At 34.1% G+C, this 22,481-nt stretch overlaps 1 protein-coding gene across 2 annotated transcripts in view; it reads right to left on the reverse strand.

Moving 5' to 3' along the window:
• The window catches only part of LOC147064828 (leukocyte surface antigen CD53-like), a 76,899-nt gene that overhangs the window by 12,821 nt on the left and 41,597 nt on the right, over positions 1-22,481 (reverse strand). For both annotated transcript variants that reach the window (XM_085958145.1, XM_085958144.1), the window contains exons 2-3: positions 3,108-3,296; positions 917-1,090 (exon numbers count right to left, since the gene is read on the reverse strand). In XM_085958145.1, coding sequence (XP_085814271.1) covers positions 917-1,090; positions 3,108-3,296 — 363 coding nt within the window. The remainder of the gene's footprint in view (positions 1-916; positions 1,091-3,107; positions 3,297-22,481) is intronic.

Genomic DNA, 22,481 nt, shown 5'->3' on the forward strand with positions numbered 1-22,481 from the left:
CATAATAATTATATGGTAGGTAGGCATACTATCACGATAACCATTTCCTTTCATTTGTTTATATTGTAATGATTATATTTATTCAATAACGTTTATTCGGCATTAGGATTCGGATTATCCGGCCATAATGTACATAGTATTAATCGAAAAATAAAAGAAATAATATGAAAGTATGTAATAGCGACAATGACATATTAATGTCATTGAATAGCGAGTTGAAAATATGTGGACTACTAGGGCTACCTAGCGGCAAAATGTGAAAAAATATCGTTTATTTGACAGTTTAAGTGCACATAGACATCAAAAACTGACCATAGAGAAAAAATATGTTTCTGTTTTAATATAAGGAATACTTGTTTCAAATAGACGCGCATGTACAAACACCGTTATTTGAATGGAGCATAATGGAACACGGCGGCACCCATATATACAAATCCGCAGACAAGTGGGTGAACACTCGACAAGTTTTATTGCGGCAATAAACGGTTCCGGCGTAAGGTGAGACCGTCATAAACCATTCGGTTTTGCTTAATTCCATGGATACCCTATTAACATTATCAAGGATTTTGACGAATTTGTTAAAATTTTATGGAGCCATCAACATGGAAATAACTTTTTTACATAACTCATTTTTTTTTTAAATATATTGTACATATTAATATGGACAAAGAACTACAAATTTATTAAATAAATTTCTTCTAAACTAGTGTTGTTATTAGTCATTTAGTTCAATTAAACAAAATTTATATGTATTTATATGCAAAGTTGCACCCCGACTTACGCAAATTCGACTCGAGCGATTTTCATCGGACCCACCTATTGCGTAACTTTGGAGTATTACTTTACTAATATATATCACTTTAATGAACTGTCTTCATGTAAATAAGCTGACGTCATGTAAAAACTATTCACTGACCTGGTGTTGCATGGTGTTGAAAGCCTCGGTGGCCGCTTCGTTCCCTGCTTGCACCTCCTTGAAGCTGGTTTTGAGAGATTCACTGATGGCCTTCTCGATGTCTCCGATGTACACGAACACAAGGATGGCAGCGACTACTTGCACGATGATTATCACAAGCATCAAGATGGCATACTGAAATGGCAATTAAAACAAAATTTAAGAGTGCACAAATACAATAATTAAGATGAAATACAGAGAATTAGATGTAGAAACTTATATTGGACATTCATTATTCTTAGTGCTGCAACCCTGAGTGGGTTTTGGCCTCCTCCAGCATTTGCCTCCATATAAGTCTGTCCAAATCCACTTTGCTCCAGTTTAGGAAGCCCAAGGTCTTTAAATCCCTCCATCTCGTACAAGGTCGACCAGATCTGCCTTCTGAATGAATGTCAATTTGTCACGACATGTGATGTGTCCATCCTGTGTACATGGCCTAACTATCTAAAGCGGCCCAATTTGATGGACTGTATAATGTGCGAGCTCCCACACAAAACATACAGTTTTTTGTTGTATCTTTATTTAAATTACATAGATGGCAGCGTTTTGTGTGACGGAATTTAAAATACCTTAGATGCCGTAGTTATTATCAATTATTTGCAAGGAGGATATTTGAGTTGGTACGTTATTTATTAAAAGGCATTCACTCAGTAAGTGAAATGTGATTTTCATGATTTTTTATTACAATTATATCAAATTTAATACTTTAATGAGTGATTCAATGTGAAAGATGAGTAATCTAATGATAAGCCCTGTCAACATACCATTTTTCCGTTTGTTTCATTAATTCATCACAGTGCATACGTTGTCTGTGTATTGCGTGCCTCAAAGTTTCAAAATGGCCGTTATTTGTGATGTTACTAGCGCCGGTAGATCAACACCTGTGGATTTCTGTTCAATAATCCGGCAACTTCGTATTTTTTCAGGAAGATCTATGTGGAGTTGCTAGTCTATATTCTTAGTCCATACTCAAAAGTCAAAGTCAACAATTTAGACATAAGACTATTTACGAAGGTGAATAATTCATACAACAATATCTATCATTCATGTAATACAAAGAACACTGACTAGATGGCAGTAAACTAGTTCCAAGACAGATTTTGTCATTAGAGCACACTCAATTATTATTCTTAATTACAGTCGAACTCGGTTATTACGATCTCGGACATAGCGAGATCTCGGATGTAATGAGGAAACATTCGTTGACATTTTCTCCATACTCTATTCTCCATACATTACATCACTGTTATAACGAGCAACTTATCGGATATACCGAGCTAAAATACTGTTAATGTGTCGATCGTTTAAAAACATTTCGACCCTAAGCAATAAAATCCGATCGGACAGGATGCCACCGGGGACTGATTACGTTTATGACACTAGCTAAGTGTCTAAGTACCTACCTAATTGTTGTTTTTTCGCTGACAATAATGAAAAAGTATCCACGCACGTGGTTGAAAAATCCAAGGTTTGTGAAGTCCGTAAGTACCTACCAGCGTTCATTACAATAAACAACTTCTTTTGTAGTTTATGAAGGCCATACTTGTTTCGGGGATTTTTATGATGGTTTTCAGATTTTTTATTTTCGACCGTTCATTACAATAAACAACTTCTTTTGTAGTTTATGAAGGCCATACTTGTTTCGGGGATTTTTATGATGGTTTTCAGATTTTTTATTTTCGACTTTTTTTCGACTTTATTTGTTATGTGACCGCTCATTTAAAAATACCTATTCTCTGATATAACGAGTAGCGCTTATAAGAGCAAATTCAGTCGGTCCCATCTCGTAATAACCAAGTTCGACTGTATTATAAATGTGATTGTAAACATAAATAAAAAAAATAACTAATATAATTGTTTGTTATTCAGAATCTTATCGTTTATTTCCAACTTTATTCAGTAGTTTTCCAAGTACACTCCATGATGGCGCTGCATTACCCGAATAATTTTGTCTGTGACTTGCGAATCTATTTACGTGTATTATCTATGACTTGACGAAATGAGAACTTTGATGAACAATGTAGACAGCGAGACGAATGCCTCTGCTTGAGGCATGTACAAAACTACTCAGTTTAAAACCAGAATTTAAAAGTTGAAGTGAAAGTGGATGATGAAGTGATTAGATGTTGACATGGCTATAGTGTTGTCTTACCGTGACAGTCATGCAATGACTCTCCCGCACCGCGCCGCAGCATCCGAAGAATGCTACTATGAAGACAATTGAACCAATGATGATGAAGAGTACTGGCGGTGTGTCAATCTTTCCTTCCAACAGCGATGTGATTTCCTTCAACTTCAACTTGAACGCAATACCGATACCCAAGATGGCGAGGCCACATATCTGTAAAAAAAAAATGGAAATTATGAGTACATTATTTTTAAAAAAATCTTAGATAATATGTGATGGCTACATAAAAATATTGCTTCTTTCACACTTAATCTCCTGTCCAACTGTGTATCTTTTTCAATCTACATGCCTCTAAACCAGTGGATCCATAGAGGTATTAAATAAACAGAAGGGCAAGAGATCGGCTTACTCATACAACTGAATGAAGCACGCCAACAATTTAGGTAACAGTTTTAGTTTTGCAACTCAAGAAAAAACCAATTTAACTAAAGTCTAGCTAGAGCTTTATTTAGCTTTACTTCTAAAAACATACATTTACGCTTGCCAATCAATTTGCGAAGCGACCCAATTTTGAGTCACGACGTATAGGTTAAGAACCCCTGGTATATCCTCTGCTGGGTCTGATTTATTATTGGCACATTCAAAGATTTGGTAGCCACTATGAACTCCATAAAAAATAACTGAAACTGCGGCTATTCCCAAGGAGAGCCAAACAATAACAATATGCCAATATTTAGGACCCTACGCATAGTCATCCTAATACAAATACATGGATTTACGTGTTTAGTATGAAACTTGGAATGGGAATTATTATGGAACGTTACGTTACTAATGCTAGAAACACATTATGATCACGTCATGTGAGCTCACTCACAAGCAAAAACTGTGCAATATCGTTTTTTTAATTGGTACTTATTTAAAATGTTATCACTGTTAACAGACAGATGATGTTAACAGACAGATGATGTTCCCATCCCCATTTTAAAGCGAAAACGAATAGTGTCAGTTGGCAATATTACTCAAAAGTATCATAACCACACTACTATCACCTCATGCATATCACGCCACACCACCAACCTCACATGCTCTCACGTATATTATTCATTTTTAGTGGATTGAAAGGGAGCTACAAATGACATTTAATTGACACACATATTTTTGTGGATTTTTTATAAACAAATATTCTGATTGTTCTAGCATATATGCATTAGATTAAATGCATTCCCATATTAGTGCATAACTTGGATTTACATAGGTAAATACTAAGCATAGGTATCCTAGTGCCAAGTGTCTATTATTAGTAATAATAATAATTGTCAAATTATTATTCAAATTTAATATCGAATTTGTAGACGCCGGAAACGGATATCGCAAAACAGTTACCATTCTAGAAAATATTTTTAAATTACACTGATACTTGATGAAATTGTAACGCACAAAATCGCCGACGCATTTCCAGTCAGCCTGCCAAGACGGTTCCTGCAGACCAGTCTATTGGACAGCCGGTCACGCCGCGTGATTTCCTCGTCGAGCTTCCAAAGCAGGAGTGAACACCAACCTACCGGCATGCCTGCATGACGCAATGCACTATTATAACGGGCATTAAAACCTACCATCATAGAGTTGCGGCCATTATTATTCAACAACAATGGGACAGGAAACACTCATACCGTATAGTGCATAAATTAAAAAAAACTCACTATTAAAAATAGGTGTAGGTATGTATTAATAATATTATTATGCGATGACGCCTATATGACACTACACACTGTGCGCATTTAGTATAATAATGAATAATAATAAACAACCACAGATAATAAATAGACAATTAAAACAATACATTTTTTATTATTGTTTATTGTGAATATTTTTATCTGACAACAGTGTGTCCAATGTATCTTATTCTGAGTTATTACATTATTATAAAATATAATTTTGAATTATTTTTATTTCAACCTCGAAATACCACACTTTTTCAGGTGTATTTCCCATACCCAAACACTCCACATTTCCGAGTCTAGCGACAAACAACCTGGCTTGTAGTTATTACGAACTGTTGCATCAGCAAGTGGTTATAAAATGCGTGCGGCTTAACGGTTATAATTATCAGGATCGTTAGTGTCTGTTTGTGTCGTCCGCTCTGTTTTGACTTTTAGATATGCCGCATCGGAATATTAAAGCCACCACAGGATTTTGGTGCGGCCACCAGCGCTTTACAAAATAATATTTCAAAAATGTATGATATTGGTTGAATACACATGACTTGTCTTAAATTTCTTTGGGCGTAAACCATAAAGATTTAAGTGAAAAGCTTTAAAGTGATTATAAAAGGGTCAATTTTATTCCTAAAGGATCTTTGCCGCGTATTAGTTCGATAAATAAACAACTTTATATAAGTAACTTAACAATAATAGAAACCGTGTTCATCATAGACATAGACAAATTAAAAAACACAGTGAAAAGTCTCTTGTCAGAAGTGAAAAATGCCAAGTTTTCTATTTTTTCTTCTTTTAGCGATTTCATAGATAAAATTACGAACACAGGTTTTAATTCAAAATTAAAGTTTAATAAAATAATAAGAGTGTCTTTTATCTCTAAATCTGGAACTTGATAAAAGGTTCAAAGAATAGATTTTTTTTAAAACTTTCTTTCGTAACTTCGCCTTTTCAGATGATGACAAATGAAAATTTCATAGGACTGCAAACGAGATTAACATCATTTTCAGTATTTAATTTAATTAACTGGGCTGACGTTAAATATGCGTTATTGGAAATGAGTCATGACCAAGTACTTACTTAAACCATTTTAATAATACCACGGTCTTCTATGACCACGGTTGAAAAATTTTGGTCGAAGTTATACGTTGACCAAGTCAATTCAAAGAATTGGCAACAATTGCTTTATTAATATTGTCGATTTTTTTTACTACTGTATACTGTGAAAGATCAGTGTAATTAGTTTATCCATTTCTGGAGGGGGCGGACCAGAAATTAACAAAATTAACACATCTAAAAATGTCAAAACATTCATATTATCGTGTCAGCCGACACAAATCATTTTGTTTCAAAATATTGAATAATCTTCCTACTGCAAAATCACAATCTTTAATTTAATTTTATATAAATGATACAATATAAAATATACTAATACCGACCTGCTTTAGTACAAGACAGTCATCTACAATCTACTTCCATATGTAATATATACCTACCTAATATAGCTACAATAAATAGTGGGTGTGAAACTGTTTATTTTAAATAGCATACATAGTCGATATTTATTTAAATTGATAACCGCTCGTAGTTTCAATTGATATGCAAATATCTTTTTTCAGCACTTAACATATCCCAAATTTCACATAAATATTGCATTAATAGATATTATTATTAGTCAGGCGTACCTACATTAAAGGTCTTGTCTGTCGTTTGCGTTTAAAAGCAGCCGAAAAAGTCAAGCTGATAATAATATGATCTGACGAAGAATGACGATAATCAAATTATTGTAGGTAGTCGATGGGCCAGGCCACGTGGGATTTAAACGCATATACGTATATAAACGTTATGCCTGGTCCACACCGGCAACAAGTCGCGCGACAACTCGTTAAATTTTACGATTATTATCATAATTGCTTAAGAAATTTTACGATAATTATCATGCTAATCGTAAAATTTAACGAGTTGTCGCGCGACTTGTTTTCGGTGTGGCCGCACTTTTACGTTGTACGTACATAGCCAAACTCATTAAATTACCTATAAGAAAAATAATAGGAATTAATAAATTATTAAACTACAAGACTGCTACTGCATTATTTATTCCCAATAATAATGGCTGTTGACACAAATCAATAATGTGCCATTCACTTTTCACATGAATAAATAATAGTAAATAGTCAATCTCTCCCCAGCTACGAATTTGAAGAAAGAATTGTATATTCTATTAAAAGAAAAAAGAATGTATTATTTCTCAATACAAATGGGATTTTGTTTTATCAACCATAATAAACGCTCCCCATACATGTATGTATACGCTATTCTCTGCTAAGCTTTTAAATTATGCCTTCAAAAATGAGTACCAGGGAACATATTAATATTATTAACAATAATGGGAGGTACGTTACCTTCTGGTTATGGTTTTAAGACGGTACGATTCTCGAGTGTGGAGAAAATGTTACATGTAAATAATTGCACGTAATTACAATTACAATGTATGTCAAAAATATGTTATTACGCCCACAATGGCCGTGCGTATAACATGTCGGCCTGTAATGTAGTGGATCCCGGGTTCGGATTCCGGGTCTGGCGAAAAAATCACATGTTTTGAAATGTATGACCCAGAATGTACATATAAAGTTAGGCAAGTGGCTATCTTCCATTTCTCGTAAAAACAAAAAAAAATGTTGAATTCAACCTCCGTTCTGTGATATTTATGATCTTTTTAGGATCGGAAATGGTATTTTTTTTTTAAATATACTTTCTGATGTTCTAAAATAATTCCTTACTCTACCTACATACTGTTATAAATATTATTAGATATAAGACATGAGTCAATAAATAAATTTATGACTGACCGAATTCTCACAGTATTACGTCATATTGTTAAATAGTTATAGCAAGGGATGTGTTTATATAAGTAAATAAGGGGTACCTTTTGATTACGTACCGATTCGAACTAGATGAGGATTTATTGTGAACTAGCTATATTCCAACAATGTGTAGTAATATGAATGATAATGTTCACATCATAAAATCCTCAGTTTATGATGTTTTTGTGGAACATCTGCTGTACCCCTATTCAGATTATAATAATTATCCCTAGATATTCTCAGCTTGTTTGGCCCTTGTCCGTGGAAACATATCGCAAGCACAATAAATCTCTATCCAGTATTCAACATATAATAGGTAGGTATATTATGCATCTAGTGAATAGTGGACACTTGTTTCAGACGCCACACCGATAAGTTATGTTAATACCTGATTTTATAATTGTCAATTAATTGAATCGAGTAAAGTATATTAATAATATAAAATCGTTAATTACTAATTTTGGATAATAATTACAGCAGCCTAGTCAAAAGCTGTGCTGCGGTTCGGCGATACCTAAAACATGGCACGAAGCTGGATTGATGGCTCGACATATTATTGTAATAATAGAAAAACAAGACTCGGTCATCTTGACGCGAAAAAACTTTCGCTCCTAATAATCGCAATCGGCTTTCGCTGTATAATACACCAGTGCAGACTTTCACATTTTTATCACTAATAAAAAAATAATAAGTTCACAGCGATAGAAAAATAAATACATATTTACAAAACACTGGAAGATGGAAAAATATTACATTAGGTATTATTATGTACTCACCAAAAAATATGTCAGTTTATTCTGTGACCACGAAGTTTTATAAAAAGAAATTACCCGACGCCTCCCATTATTTGAGATTGTACCTATTTGAACATTCGATTGAAGGCCTGTGTAGAATAGTGTTGTGTACCCATTGTAAAATAATCGATTTTTTTACCATTAAAGCAAATTTGTGATATGTGTTTATCTCAATTATCTGGCGACTCGCCACGACGGGGCCCTTCTGAGCCCGGGTCCCCAGGCTAGAGCCCTGTCAGCCCCCCCCCCCCCTTGTGGAGGCCATGACCTTGGTATTCAGACATACAATACACACATTGTTAGTTTCATGGTCAAATTAAGTATCGCCCAAGGCCAGAACAAAAACGATGCATGAGTGCGAGTGAGAAAGTATTCGGCACCCTTACAATCTCTGCGACACGTGCTTGAGTAAGATAAAAGGTCTACTAGCTACAAGCCAGTTTCCAAACGTATCGCCATTAAATCGGGGCGAAACGCTTCACATAGCGTCGACAACTTGCGAGCTCGTGTTGCTAAAATTGATATTTTTTGTGTTAAACATAAAGTCAGTGGTAAATATTTTTGGTTGATTAAGTAGAAAAGATGGTTCTGTGTGTTGTCTTAAAATGTGGTAGCCGTACTGATAAGCAAGAAGATGGTATTACGTTTCATAAGTAAGTTGATACATGTTCGTGATAATTTATTTGTATTTTATTATATATTATAATATCAGTGACCTAGTGTTTCTTTAAAATAACTTAACTTATAGATATCTTTATCTAATGGTTGCATTTTGACCGCTTAAAAATACTATATAACGTAAAAAAATAGAAAATTATATTTTAATTCTGAGCGTCTAGTGCGAGTACTTTGGGCGAGCACTAGCGAAATGGTCTATGGTCTCGAACATTTTTAGACGAATGCGTTCGCTCGCTCACAAACCAAACGCAAGGCACGCAGCTTCATTTAGCAATGCAACGGGTGGCGTCTAGATGTATCTATAGTCTAAGGTATCGCCCATATTTTCGAATAGGTATGTAATATCTGAGAAGACTTTTTAGACAGTAAACAGAGAAACCGAATTGATGTCAATGCAGAGCTTGGTCTCTCCACGACACGGTTATTATCCACCATTCGCCATCAGACTGACTGTCATTAATGATTATCATATCTGTTATAATATAAGTTTTAAAAACTAATAAACATAATACTGTTTTTTTTTTGATTTTACCGAGGCTTTGGCTTTGACTGCGACTCGCTGACATATCGCCTCTTCTCTTCTAGAAGGGGATCCGTCGATCAGGTCCTCACTCCTATTCTGTTAAAAAACTTTACAATTTTTCATAGCTCTTCCGTCTTACCCACCGCCAGGACATCCTTCAATTCGTCGACATTCTCATAGATATCCGCAATTCGCAGGTGTACTCTGTGAAGTTCATATTTAGGGCATTGTAGTGCTATATGTACAATGTCCTCTAAAACATGACATACATCGCAGAGTTGCGATTCGCTTCTTCCCACGAGGACATCAAATCTTTTGCCCATTGTGTGCCCTGTTCTTAGCCTCAGTATTAACTTAAGCTCATTCGTCGTCAAAGGAGACTACAAACCAAGGCACCTCTCGTGGTGATGGTAGAATAGACGTACTCCATTTCCCCTTTTCTAATGATGCCCTATGGTGAAAATCTATCCACATACTTTGGCCCATTTTCTTTATAGCCTCATTCCAATCCAGGTTTTCTGGTATCCACTGATATATAATACTGTATTAACAATAGTCTTTCTGCGTTAACGGTCCTCGAAATATTTCTCACATTTTACCGGTCTACGTGTGTAAAAACGTGTGTAGGTGAAGTGAAAAAACATTTTTTTAGTCAAAATCGCGTCTAAGCATAATTAACAGATTACGCCTGCTTTATCTAGTTTATTTACTCTAGTTATCGGATAAGGCGGTTGCTTTACCAAAAAGTGCCAAACATGTGCACAATCCTAGTATAAAAATCAATCAATGAAAAAATAATGGTAACATAACTTTACTATTTTGCTATGTTTTAAACAACATATTATTGGCAGTTTATCTCTTATGCATATTCGTTAGGGTACATGCAAACCAAACCTGTCAAAACGTACAGATCGAAATATTTTTTTTGTGAAATGATGAACAATGAATATAAATAAAGGAATTAAATAATTACAAGACAAAAATAACTTCTTATATAGCACGTTTTTAAATTTTCTGTTGAATCATATAAACTTGACAATTCTATGTATTAATCAATGACAATTAATAAATATAGAATACTGAAATGTCATTTTGACATTTCATATTGATTTCCATAGTAACGCACGTATATATTAATAATTTAGTTGCTAGGACCCACTTAGCAACTAATAATAGTGAGTAGTAAAAATTACTTTTCACGATTTTTTTCCGAAACATACAAAACAGAATTAACTGAAAATGAATTCAATTCTGCTTAAAGATGGCCAAAAGTATTAAAAGAATGCATTATCGTTGTGTTCTGATATATTCTAAAAGTTTCAAATGTCTAGCTAGTCGGGAAGTTAGTTAAACATCTTGGACAAACAAGAAAAAAATTGTACCGGACAAACAAGAATACGAGCTAATAAAAACGTGGTAAAATCCCAACCGTTAGGTTTGTAGAACGTACCAACTGTATTTAACCGTTTTTTTTACACGCGGTAGAGTGAATCTCGAGTGTAAGAAATCTGAGATCTGCCCATGTGTGTGTGATCTGAGTTTCGAGTAATATGTTACCCGTTTTCGTGTACTAGTATCACCTCCGACGATTAGGAAGACATTGACCTGCTAATAAACACTATAAAATAACAAAGGCAACCCCTTTTCGAAATGTCAAGGCTTCCCTCTGGCAATTTAGCAGTTTTCGTTCGCATGAAAGATTAATTACAATAATATTGACATTCAATTATGGTTACCTACTTTAGTGAGAACTCATAAATGCACGTAGGGCCGTCAAAACTTTTGACACCAATATTTGGCATTTTTTTATATCCCATGTGGGGAGATAAATACATCATGTGGCGATATTTGAAGACGTATAAAAGGTATCTATATAATACATTCACTATCTTAAAATATAACTTTTAAGATAAGATATGTAGTGCTTATCTTTCAAAATATACCGATAAAACATTGAAACTATTCTTATTTATTCCAGAGCGTGTGTTGGAGCGGAGCTCGGAGCAGGTGTACGGAGCAGTGGAGCAATGGGATTTTACCCGGTGCACCGAAAATTTGTAGTGCTCCACTGCTCCGGAAGTTTTTTTTATTAAAATTTTCGTCCTGAAATCCAATAAAATATTATATTAGACTCTTTGCAACACTGGAATTATATGAAATACGGAAATAGATCACTATCGAGAGATAAATAACCTCATTTTTTTGACAGAAGAGGCAGATAATTTACGATCTACAGTCGACAATTTTGTTAAATAATTCTTTAATATAATTAATAATGAAAAGGACGAATAATAGACCTTATTTAAACCTACTTCTTTTATTTAATTTTTGAACATTTGTATACTTACATAATATCTTATAATATAATACATATTAAAACTTTTTACTCGGAGCGGAGCTGGAGCAAGTATTAGGTCCCCGAGCAGAGCAACTGAAAAAGGGTCCGCTCCAACCCTCTGATTTATTTCGCTACATATCTTATAATATAATGCATATTAAAACTTTTTACCCGGAGCGGAGCTGGAGCAAGTATTAGGTCCCGGAGCGGAGCAACTCAAAAAGGGTCCGCTCCAACTCTCTGATTTATTTCGCTTAGTGTTTTTCATCTATCCCGATTTTTTTTGTTTTTGCATAAGCATATTTTTATACACATGTCTTCAATTGTAGGTCAATTCATTTACTACATTATTTTAGTGTGTTGGATAACTACAAAGATTGCAAGTAACGTAAGTTTCAAGTGTGCTTACATACAGAATGTTTTTATATAAATTATACGGATTTTACAAACACTTTAAATAATCGAAATATTAAAAAAATGTTTTTATACGTCATTCTTTACTTAGGTAGTAAGACTATACCTTCTTTTATTGTATTAAATTGCTATACAAACTAGAATTAGTTTCAATCGTTGTCTGTGTGTATTTTCCATTGGCGAGTGAGTGCGCACAGTGGCTGTAGATGCCGAAAGGCGAAACCCGGGTCCCAAAAAAACACTCAAATGGAATAGTACAAAACTCAAATCAGTATAAAATACCTAAATTAAAACTTGTAAAATGTGAAACGGCGGTGTTAATACCTATCTGTTTGTAGTAGATTATCTATGCATAGGTATAACTGTTGGATAGCAAGCAACACAGAAATTGTAATAGGTATGTAGTTAATAAATTTAGATTTGAGAGTAAATCAGTAAAGAACGGCATTTTGAGTCTGCTTACGGATGCACTTAGCACGGCCATTTTTTTAATCCATCACCTGGACTTTAAAGTGTGTCAACCAACCAAAAAAGGTTCAAAATCACTACTGATCACCTTATCCAACCATTAACAATCCTATTACAATGCGAAGAAAGAAAAGACGCAGATGCGAAGTCGCTTGTCCTTGAATACAAAACGTTAATCTTTTGTTACGGAGATTTTATAACAATAAAGAGTACATAATATAATATCATTCGTACTTACGCCTTTTAAACTAGTATACTATAATATTATAGCGTATAGCTACTTACAACTTTTCAGTGATATACCATTGCTGACACGGTTGTCAGAGCTGGTGGCTAACAAATGAGGTGTAAATATGTATGCACACCGCACTAAAACCTGTTTGCGACGTCGCATCTAGTTATTATAAATAAAATAATTAAAACAAACCTATGTTACACCGTTCTAGCACGATGCAGATATCATATTTAAAAACATCCTTGCAAATCGTAGTCAGTAAGTAGATTAGGAAAAGGAAATATTATTGTAATCGAATGCGCATTTTAACATTGGAAAAACTGCATAAATGACCGGTTATATTTAAATTTCAAACGTCAAGTCAACAAAACACGGATTTCTTTAATAAGAAAATTTTACTCTGTATCTTCCACACCGGGAGTTTTTTTGTATATTACAACGTTTTTCTTAACTCGCATTCTTATTTCTCCGGTGGTTCTTTGTCCGGTACAAATCTTGCAATCGATTTTTAACTAGCTTCCCGACTAGCTAGACATTTGAAACTTTTAGAATATATCAGAACACGATGCCAATGCATTTTTTAAATACTTTTAGCCATTTTTAAGTAGATTTGAATTCATTTTCAGTTAATTCTGTTCTGTATAAAAAGTTATTTCGACACCATTTGTGTAGCTAGATTTCAAAATCAGCCAAGTATAGATGAATAGGAGAAAGACAGCTTTTTGTTTTCTCAAAATACACAGTCACAATGGTGAAAGTTTATATTATTTCGAGTATAGAATATTTAAAATTAATAAATTCCACATTTTGATAATGCAGAAATGTTAGAAAGCAGTAGTTCTTCAGCAATTCACAAAAAAGTCAAAAATACCTAAAGGTGGACTTGGCTGATTTTGAAATGTAGCGACACATTTCTGGGGTCCTAGGTCCTAGCAACCAAATTATTAATATATACGTGCGTTACTATGGAAATCAATATGACATGTTAATAATAAATAAGTTAGTCAAGTCAAGTTTATATGAGATTCAACAGAAAATTTAAAAACGTTATATATAAAAAGTTCTTTTTATCTTGTAATTATTTCAAATTATATGAGAAGCAAAAGAACGACTTCCATCACCTACCTACACACTGAGAAATGTGCATACAGTTTTGAGGGGATTTTAGTAACATTGTAAGTTTGATTATAACTAGCTGAGCCAGCTGGCTCTCGCCAGTCTGTCTCGCTAGGTCTTGCAGACAGCTTGGCGTCCTAATGAAATGATATTGGATTTTAATAAAATTGTGAAGTATGCAGAGACGGCGCCGTTTGGCATGTCGCTGATTTGTTACTTTTACAATTTGCAAGTCGTTACTGTCGATATAAATTTAGCGTCATATGTATAGTCTATTATGGATTTTGGCCTTCAGGATGTCATCTGATACCATCCCAGGCTGCTAGACCTAGCATAATACCTGACAATTTGATTGCGATTGAATATAATGTAATAGAAGAAGGTTAGCCATATAAAAAATAAATTTAAACTATTAAGTTGTTTTGTTTCATTGTCTAAAAAAATGCTTGCAGCCATAGAATAATATTTAAAAAAAATAAAATTTGAATTAAAATTTTAGCGATAATATGTTTCACGCTGCGGGACGTTCATATCGAAACAAATGTTGATAAAAGAAGAAACATATAGATCTGAGAGGAAGTAATTATTAGGTTGGAAAAGAATTCGTCCAGCAGTGTATTGATATAAACTGATTATGATAATGGCATTATAAATAGGTAGATTATGTATATTATATAGCGATTATTCATAGGACCAAAAAGAGTAGAATCGGCTTAGAGAAGCCTTCATCCAGCAGTGGATTGACCTGGTCTAATGATGATAACGATGAAATGAATATATTATATTGAAATATTTGATAAATGCAGCAATGTATATATGAAACAGGAATGGAATTAGTTTTGAGAGGCCTTCATCGAGCAGTGGATTGATCCTGGTTCATGATAATAATGACGATATAAATGGGTAGGTAAATTTTAATATCACCAATTTTAATAGATATAGCAGTTCATATGACCAATAGGATTATTGATAAAACCTTCATCCAGTAGTGGAATGCGAATAAGCATAGTGATACATATTAATTCTTCTATATAACCACGCGAATGGAAATAATGGATAATACGACGTAGACGACTCATAGTGTGATTAGGGTATGAAATTAACATAATTCACTATTTTATTTGCTTATACGCACGCATGCATTTTACTTATATTATGTAATAAAATATTTACAATATAAAATGAAATAATATTATATACGTTGTGTAATAATTACCTATAGTAAATGTCATTTTTAATAATTTACCTCCCTAAAAATAATTATGTTTACGTTGTCTTTGAATATAAAAGTTCGAATAAAAATATTTTAGTCTATGTTTGTTATTGTGAATTATTGTGAAGCTGATAAAATAAATGACAGTCGGATAAATGTCGAAAAATGCAATTAATAAGATTCTGCGGTACAGTTCTGTTATGAGGTATTCAGCGGAAAACACATTTTGAAAATAGCCGATATGTTAGGTTTGGTTAGGTTAACCTAACAAATAATCCAGTATCTCAGCTATTTTCAAAATGTGTTTTTCGCTGTATTCCTCATAACCGAACTGTACCAGTATGGACATAATAGGTTAACCGAGTGGCTAACATCCATTTATCGTAAACATAAAAAAATCTGTAGTAAATGTGCCGCAGAGGTGGACATGAGATTTTACAACTTTCTTTTTAGACCAAACCAAACCTAACCTGGAGAGTGAAAATAGTTAGTTTTATCACCACATTTCATAATTGGGGAAAGAGAATAATTGACCTCAATACTTATAATAAATAAATTTACTTCAGTGGGTCCAATTTCAAACAGTTTGAAAAATGTAACACTGATCGGTACTATCAACCATAATTGAAAAACGTGAGCAGAATAGTGCATAATATTATTATTTTAAATAACTTAATAATTCAAGTCAAAGTCAAGACAACGTACCTATCACAAAATATGTTATATATTAAATCCATTACAATTTAAATTCAAATACCATCGTTATACATTAATATATACATATCTACGTACTCACCGTAATTACTATATTACCAGATAAATAGAATTAGGTTGGAGAGAACTTCATCTAACAGTAGATTGATCGAGGATGATGGTGATAATAATAATGAATTGAATAGGTACCTAGGTAAATATTATCACAAATTTGATAACATAATTTGTGAACGAAAGGAATGGAATTACTTTGCTTGAACAGTTTGATGAAGGTTTGGATTGATTCAGGTTTTTGAAACCCACAATGACTGAGTGGCTAACATGTCGGCTTATAATGTCGTGGACCTGACAAATACATATATTGTTTTTCACGGTCTAAAAATATAATATCAGTTATGAATGTGACCGTAAATAATATACGTCAAGTGTTGCATTAAAATAATGTCATAATGACCAGAAAACCAGAATGATGTTTTAAACCAGGAGCATATGCACTTACCTGGCGTATAACTTCATCAACAGTAGATACACAATAGGTATTTGCTTCACAACTTAAATTAGAATGGTGACGGTGACACATCATAAACATACAGCAGCTGTCAGATTGATGTGACATGGTATACTTCGCCGGTAATATGAATCTAATATTATAATAACAACTTCAAACGATTGAATGTATTATTAGGATAAGTATAGTGTTTTAATATAATATAGGTACACATGTATTAGGTAGTTTTATTTAACCTCTACTGAAAGGGTAATATTATGTTAATTAAGATCGCACCAAATCGCTTGATTGAGAATAATATCCGGATTAAAAATTCACTAAAACATAAACAATTCGCCAAATCACTTGATTGAGAGTAGTATCCGTTTCTAAAAGTCACCAAAACCTAAATAAACATCTTTTGTTTCTAATACAAAGGCATTATTTATCATATTGTCATTACGATTGACGGAGTAGCCGCCATTTTGAAATATAATATTTTCAGTGTTGCAAACACATCGAAAAAATAAATTCCCTAATTAATATGTGTTGTAAAAAAAGTCACGTGCCGATCGAAAATCTATTGTAAAACAGTCAAAATAACCCTAAAAACCCCTAAAACGCAACGAAATTTATCAAATTCCATACTTTTATACTTGAATAAAGAACGTTTCTCTACTGAATTTTTCATTTAAACCTATTGGACATGACGAATAAGTCACACAATCGCTCGCAAAAACGGGCACAGCTGTAGGATAATAATATATAGGAGATAATATATCTACTAAGAGAGTGTACTGAGCTACTTCAACCATTGTTTAAATTAAAAATATTAACATTACTCGGTTTAATTCGAACATTGCAGAAAGTTGCTGTTGTGCATGTAAAAAAATGGAGAGTGACTGTTTGATGTTAACCTTCTCAATATAAAAAGTTTCACTCATTTTTTGAAATGTACAAAGGTCACTCTTTGAAATTCTCAAAAGTACACTATTCGCTATTAATATAATATAAAAAAAACTTATAAGTTAACCAAAAACCCCTCGAAACTGTGCCAGTATTATTTTAATGCGCATATCCCAATATGAAGTGACGGAGAGAACTAAAATTCAAATAGCGCGCTGAATATAGGTGAAAAAGCAAAAAAGAATCGTGCACCAACGTTCACTACCGACGCACAAGTGTAATTACAATTAAACATTTTAAGAAAACCCAAGTGTAGTGTCAGAAGTATCCAGCATTTAGCTGGGTCACCCAAATTGAAATTCGAATAACCTCCTTAATGTGCGTGCACAAACGAACGCACAAAAAAAGTTCAAATTTCAACATTGGGTGAACCAACGTTTAGCTGGAACACCCAATTTAAAATTAGAATTTTTCTGTTATTATAGACAAACGAAGTTTAAAGTTTTGCTTATGTCTTAATCATATGGAAATATCACACTTGATTCGGGTAAAATGTAACATATAACATTATGTTGTGTAACTGGACTGTACGGTTTTCCCATGCTCCCAAGAGTGATACCATTGACACAGAAACGAGTCTGGAAATTCACGCGCCACCGATTCTTCAACAACCATGTTCTTTCTGTTGACAAAGATTCACTCGATTTACGTATAACATTGGAAAAAAATAAATTTCAAGCTACCAAATGGCAACCCCATTCTGCACAGGGTTTGTAGGTCAAAATATATACCCAAGTCAAAATCAAAATGCATACCTACGTTATCAAAATATTTCAAATACCTACATAAGAATGTGAATCTGTAATTATGAACTCTTATTCCTCCTTATTAAAATACAGGTAATTTGGAAAGCTGCTTACCACATACACAAATACACGGAGGAACATAATAATAAAACAGTCCTCACCACAAACTAAACTAAATATATTTACTATTAAGTAATTGTAATATTGTCCATTAACCACAAATGATAATTATTATCTTAATAAATCATATAACCTCACAAAAATGAAAAATATGTAATATGTATGTTTATTTAGTCATGTAAATTTAACCTGCATTAATTACTTCTGATATATTGCTTTAAAATGTAGGTAGGTACCTTTCAAAAACAATTACTAAAATTGGGGTTTGGATGTAATATAATGTCTATAATGCGCGAGAATCGTCCGCGTTGCCTACCACTGCAGTACCTAAATCAAAGTGCGCAAAACACTTCAAAAACTGTCAAAAGTAGGCTTCCGAATGAAGAAAGTGGGCATGACACAAACCTGCTCGATTCAGTCGTGCGTTGGAGATTGTCACTTTGCGTGAGGTCCACAGGCTACAGCTGACACTTTGTTTTTTGGCAATTGATACTTTCTTCCTGCTTGAGATAATTGTATCATTCGTTGCATAAAAAATTACAAAAAATTAAACGCTTTCCACATTATATTCTACAGCCAATAAGTATAGGGCAACGAGCAGACAGAGAGCGGTCAAGCGTTCTGCGTTCAACCGACGGTCGACCGGTAGCGTTCAATACGAGTTCCGACACACAGGTGGCGGTCAATAAACATGCGTTCCATTTTTAAACAAAGTTGAACGTGTAACATGTCGCTCTACAGCAGGGGTTCCCAACCCCGTGCCCGCGGGCACCATGGCGCCCGCGGATCGATTCGTATGTGTCCGCCACTATTCGACAGAGACAGAATTTTCACGCTAGTCTGACACACGCAGAAAACCCGAAGTGAACGAACGCCACAAACTGAGCCGATGAACGCCGAAGCACGTGACAGAACGTGCTCGTACCGACTCGATTGCTTCGGCGATCATCGGCTCAGTTCGGGTTTTCGGCGTGTACAAGGAGTGATGTGCAAATAGCATTCCCCGCCTGGAACCGCGTTGTTGTCATTGTCATTGCGATTGTTACCCCGTTCGGGTCGCGACAGTTAGCTAGGAGACATCTTTGCCTGACGAAACACGAATTAGGAGTTTTGATATTCCTTCTATATAGTAGTTCTAAAATAAGTGGACCGAGTAAAAAACAACGAACCTATAATTTTAACACTGACTGGGAGGAATCATATTGTTTCTTTAATGTGAAAAATAAATGCGTCTGTTTGTTGTGTGATAGTAGTATTGCAGTGCCAAAAAAACATAATGTTGAACGACACTTTCAGACAATTCATGCCACTTTTGATGTGTAAATCTGAAGTAAGAATGAAAAAAATATGTCAACTAAAATCAAGTCTAACTGCACAACAGACTGTTTTCACTAGACAAATGGAAAATTCTAAAAAGGCCACCATTGCTTCTTTCAAAATTTCTCACATGCTCGCAAAAATGAAGAAACCTTTCATTGATTAGTTGTTTAAAAAACTATTTTTGACTGGTGCCGATTGTTTGTTTGATGGATTTTCTAACAAACGTGAGATTGTCTCAGCAATACAATACTTACAGTTGTCAAATAACACCGTCACAAGAAGAATACATGCAATTTTAACAGACATACAAACTCAGTTAAAGACTGCCTTGGAAATATGTGACTGGTTCTCGCTACAATTTGACGAGTTAACAGATATATCAGACACCGCAGTTATGGTGAGAATGCTATTTAGTAACTTCACAGTAAAAGAGGATATGTTGCAAATATTACCTATGAAAGGACAGACAAGGGGTGAGGATATTTATAATACATTCAGAACATACGCCAAGTCAATAAATATGCTTTTGCACAAGCTGTCTGCGATAACCACCGATGGGGCACCAGCAATGGTACGTAAAAACAAAGGATTTATTGCCCTCTGCAAGAAGGATGAATCATTTTCAAACTTTATGTTCTACCACTGTATTATCCACCAGAAGCTCTGTATTGTAAAATATTGCCATTTGAACACGTTATGAAAATAGTTACAAACATAATCAATTCTATTCGAGCAGCTCCTTTGCAACACCGACTTTTCAAGGCCCTGTTAGAAGATACTGAAGATAAAAAAACATGATCTTATTCTGCATACTGAAGTACGTTGGCTCAGTAAAGGAAAGGTTCTTACAAGATTTGTGAGTTTAATTGAAGAAATAAAAACATTTATAAACGATAAAAAGGAAAATTATGATGAACTAGCTGACTCTCGATGGCTGATAGATTTGGGATTTCTCACAGACATCATGGAAAAATTGAATTCTATAAATTTGGAGTTGCAGGGGAAAGACAAAAACATAGCTGAAATGATAAGCTCTGTAAAGTCATTTAAAGCTAAATTGGATTTGTTGATATCACATCTGCAGATCAATTCTCTCGTGCATTTCCCACATATGAATAAAATGCTAGGTAACAATGAATTAAACGGGTCATTATTTATTAAGCATCTTCAAGTGTTAAATAAACAATTTGAAGAGAGATTTTTGCAGTTTACAGATATCGAGCCAATTGTTTCCTTCTGTATCAATCCTTTTATCTGCCAAATAAATGTAATGGAAATGGCCGCATGTATTGCAGATTTTGTTCAAGGTAAGACAGAACAACTAGAGTTAGAAATTTTGGAGCTTAAGAATGATATTTTGCTTAAATCCTTAATATCAGAGGACTTTTGGAATACAGTGGACAGAGAAAAGTTCCCATTTTTGAAAAAAGCGGCATATAAAATTGAATCATTTTTCGGTTCGACATATTTATGAGAATCATTGTTTTCAAACATGAACTTAATAAAATCAAGATATAGATCTCGACTCACCGATGAGCATTTTTATGATTGTTTGCTAACAGGATTATCGTCATACTCTCCTAATTATGAGGCACTGGCCAATGATATGCAATGCCAAAGATCACATTGATATATTGATATTCTATTTTTTTATAAAATGTTTTCTTTGTATTTGTGTTTTTTGTTTACTTTGTTTACGTTTTGTAAATACATTTCTCTGTGTGTATGCAATGTGAATAATAGTTTTATTATTTTGAAACATTTTTGTTTATTATTTATTAATAAATTATGAATATAAGAAAACCAATATGAGAAAATGAGAAGTTATGGAAGGAGTTTGTCGATTAAAAATAGGTGGTGCCCGCCACCCTACCGATATTTTAGAATGTGCTCTAGAGTACAAAAAGGTTGGGAACCCCTGCTCTACAGTATAAAGCTCATCTTCGGAAGACGAAGCATTGCTTTTGTGGAGCCTAAAGGCGTCGCAGACAAACCAGATGCACTGGGTGCATCCGATTAACACAAAGCGAGAAGAAGGGGAATTCAATGTTCTTATTCCGCGATTGCTTAAAGGTGAAGAACGATTTTTATTTACTTTAATACAAAGCTTCGATAAATTATATAATCTAATTAAATATGACACAGAAAAAGAAGATAGCAATTGGAGAAAGGCTATTCCTGCAAAAGACTGAGTTTTTTTAAAGCAATTTTTTATTGTTTTATGATATTCCCTTAATACTTACTATCTAAGTTAACGATGAGTAGGTATTAACATTATCATCAAGTGTGATTGGGTGATTGCCACTGACTGAAACATCGATGGTAATTGAAGTGCTCCGCTGTGTTTTGGTTGATAATACAGACAAAGAACAGTTCGATGAATCCGACGTATTCCAATATTGTGGTATACTTTACTGGTACGGGTGGGTAGCTGTATCATTTTGAAATTTGAACTGGCCAAAAAATGTTGCAATTTCCGAGAAGTACGGAGCTCTTTGTAGTGGCGACAATATAACTCTAGAACGCATACGTTCTCATTGACCGCCGCGATCTGATCGCTTGCTGTGTGCACAGTTTTGATGAAGTCAATACACTAAAAAGAACGCTGAATTCGGGACGCGGAACGCAGAACGCCTGATCGCCCTGCCCTATCTGTTTGGGCTCTAAAATCTAGAAACATATCG

Source organism: Rhyacophila brunnea, unplaced genomic scaffold (genome assembly GCF_057557595.1).
Source record: "Rhyacophila brunnea isolate RB1 unplaced genomic scaffold, BYU_Rbru_1.0 scaffold_7, whole genome shotgun sequence".
Classification (NCBI taxonomy): domain Eukaryota; kingdom Metazoa; phylum Arthropoda; class Insecta; order Trichoptera; family Rhyacophilidae; genus Rhyacophila; species Rhyacophila brunnea.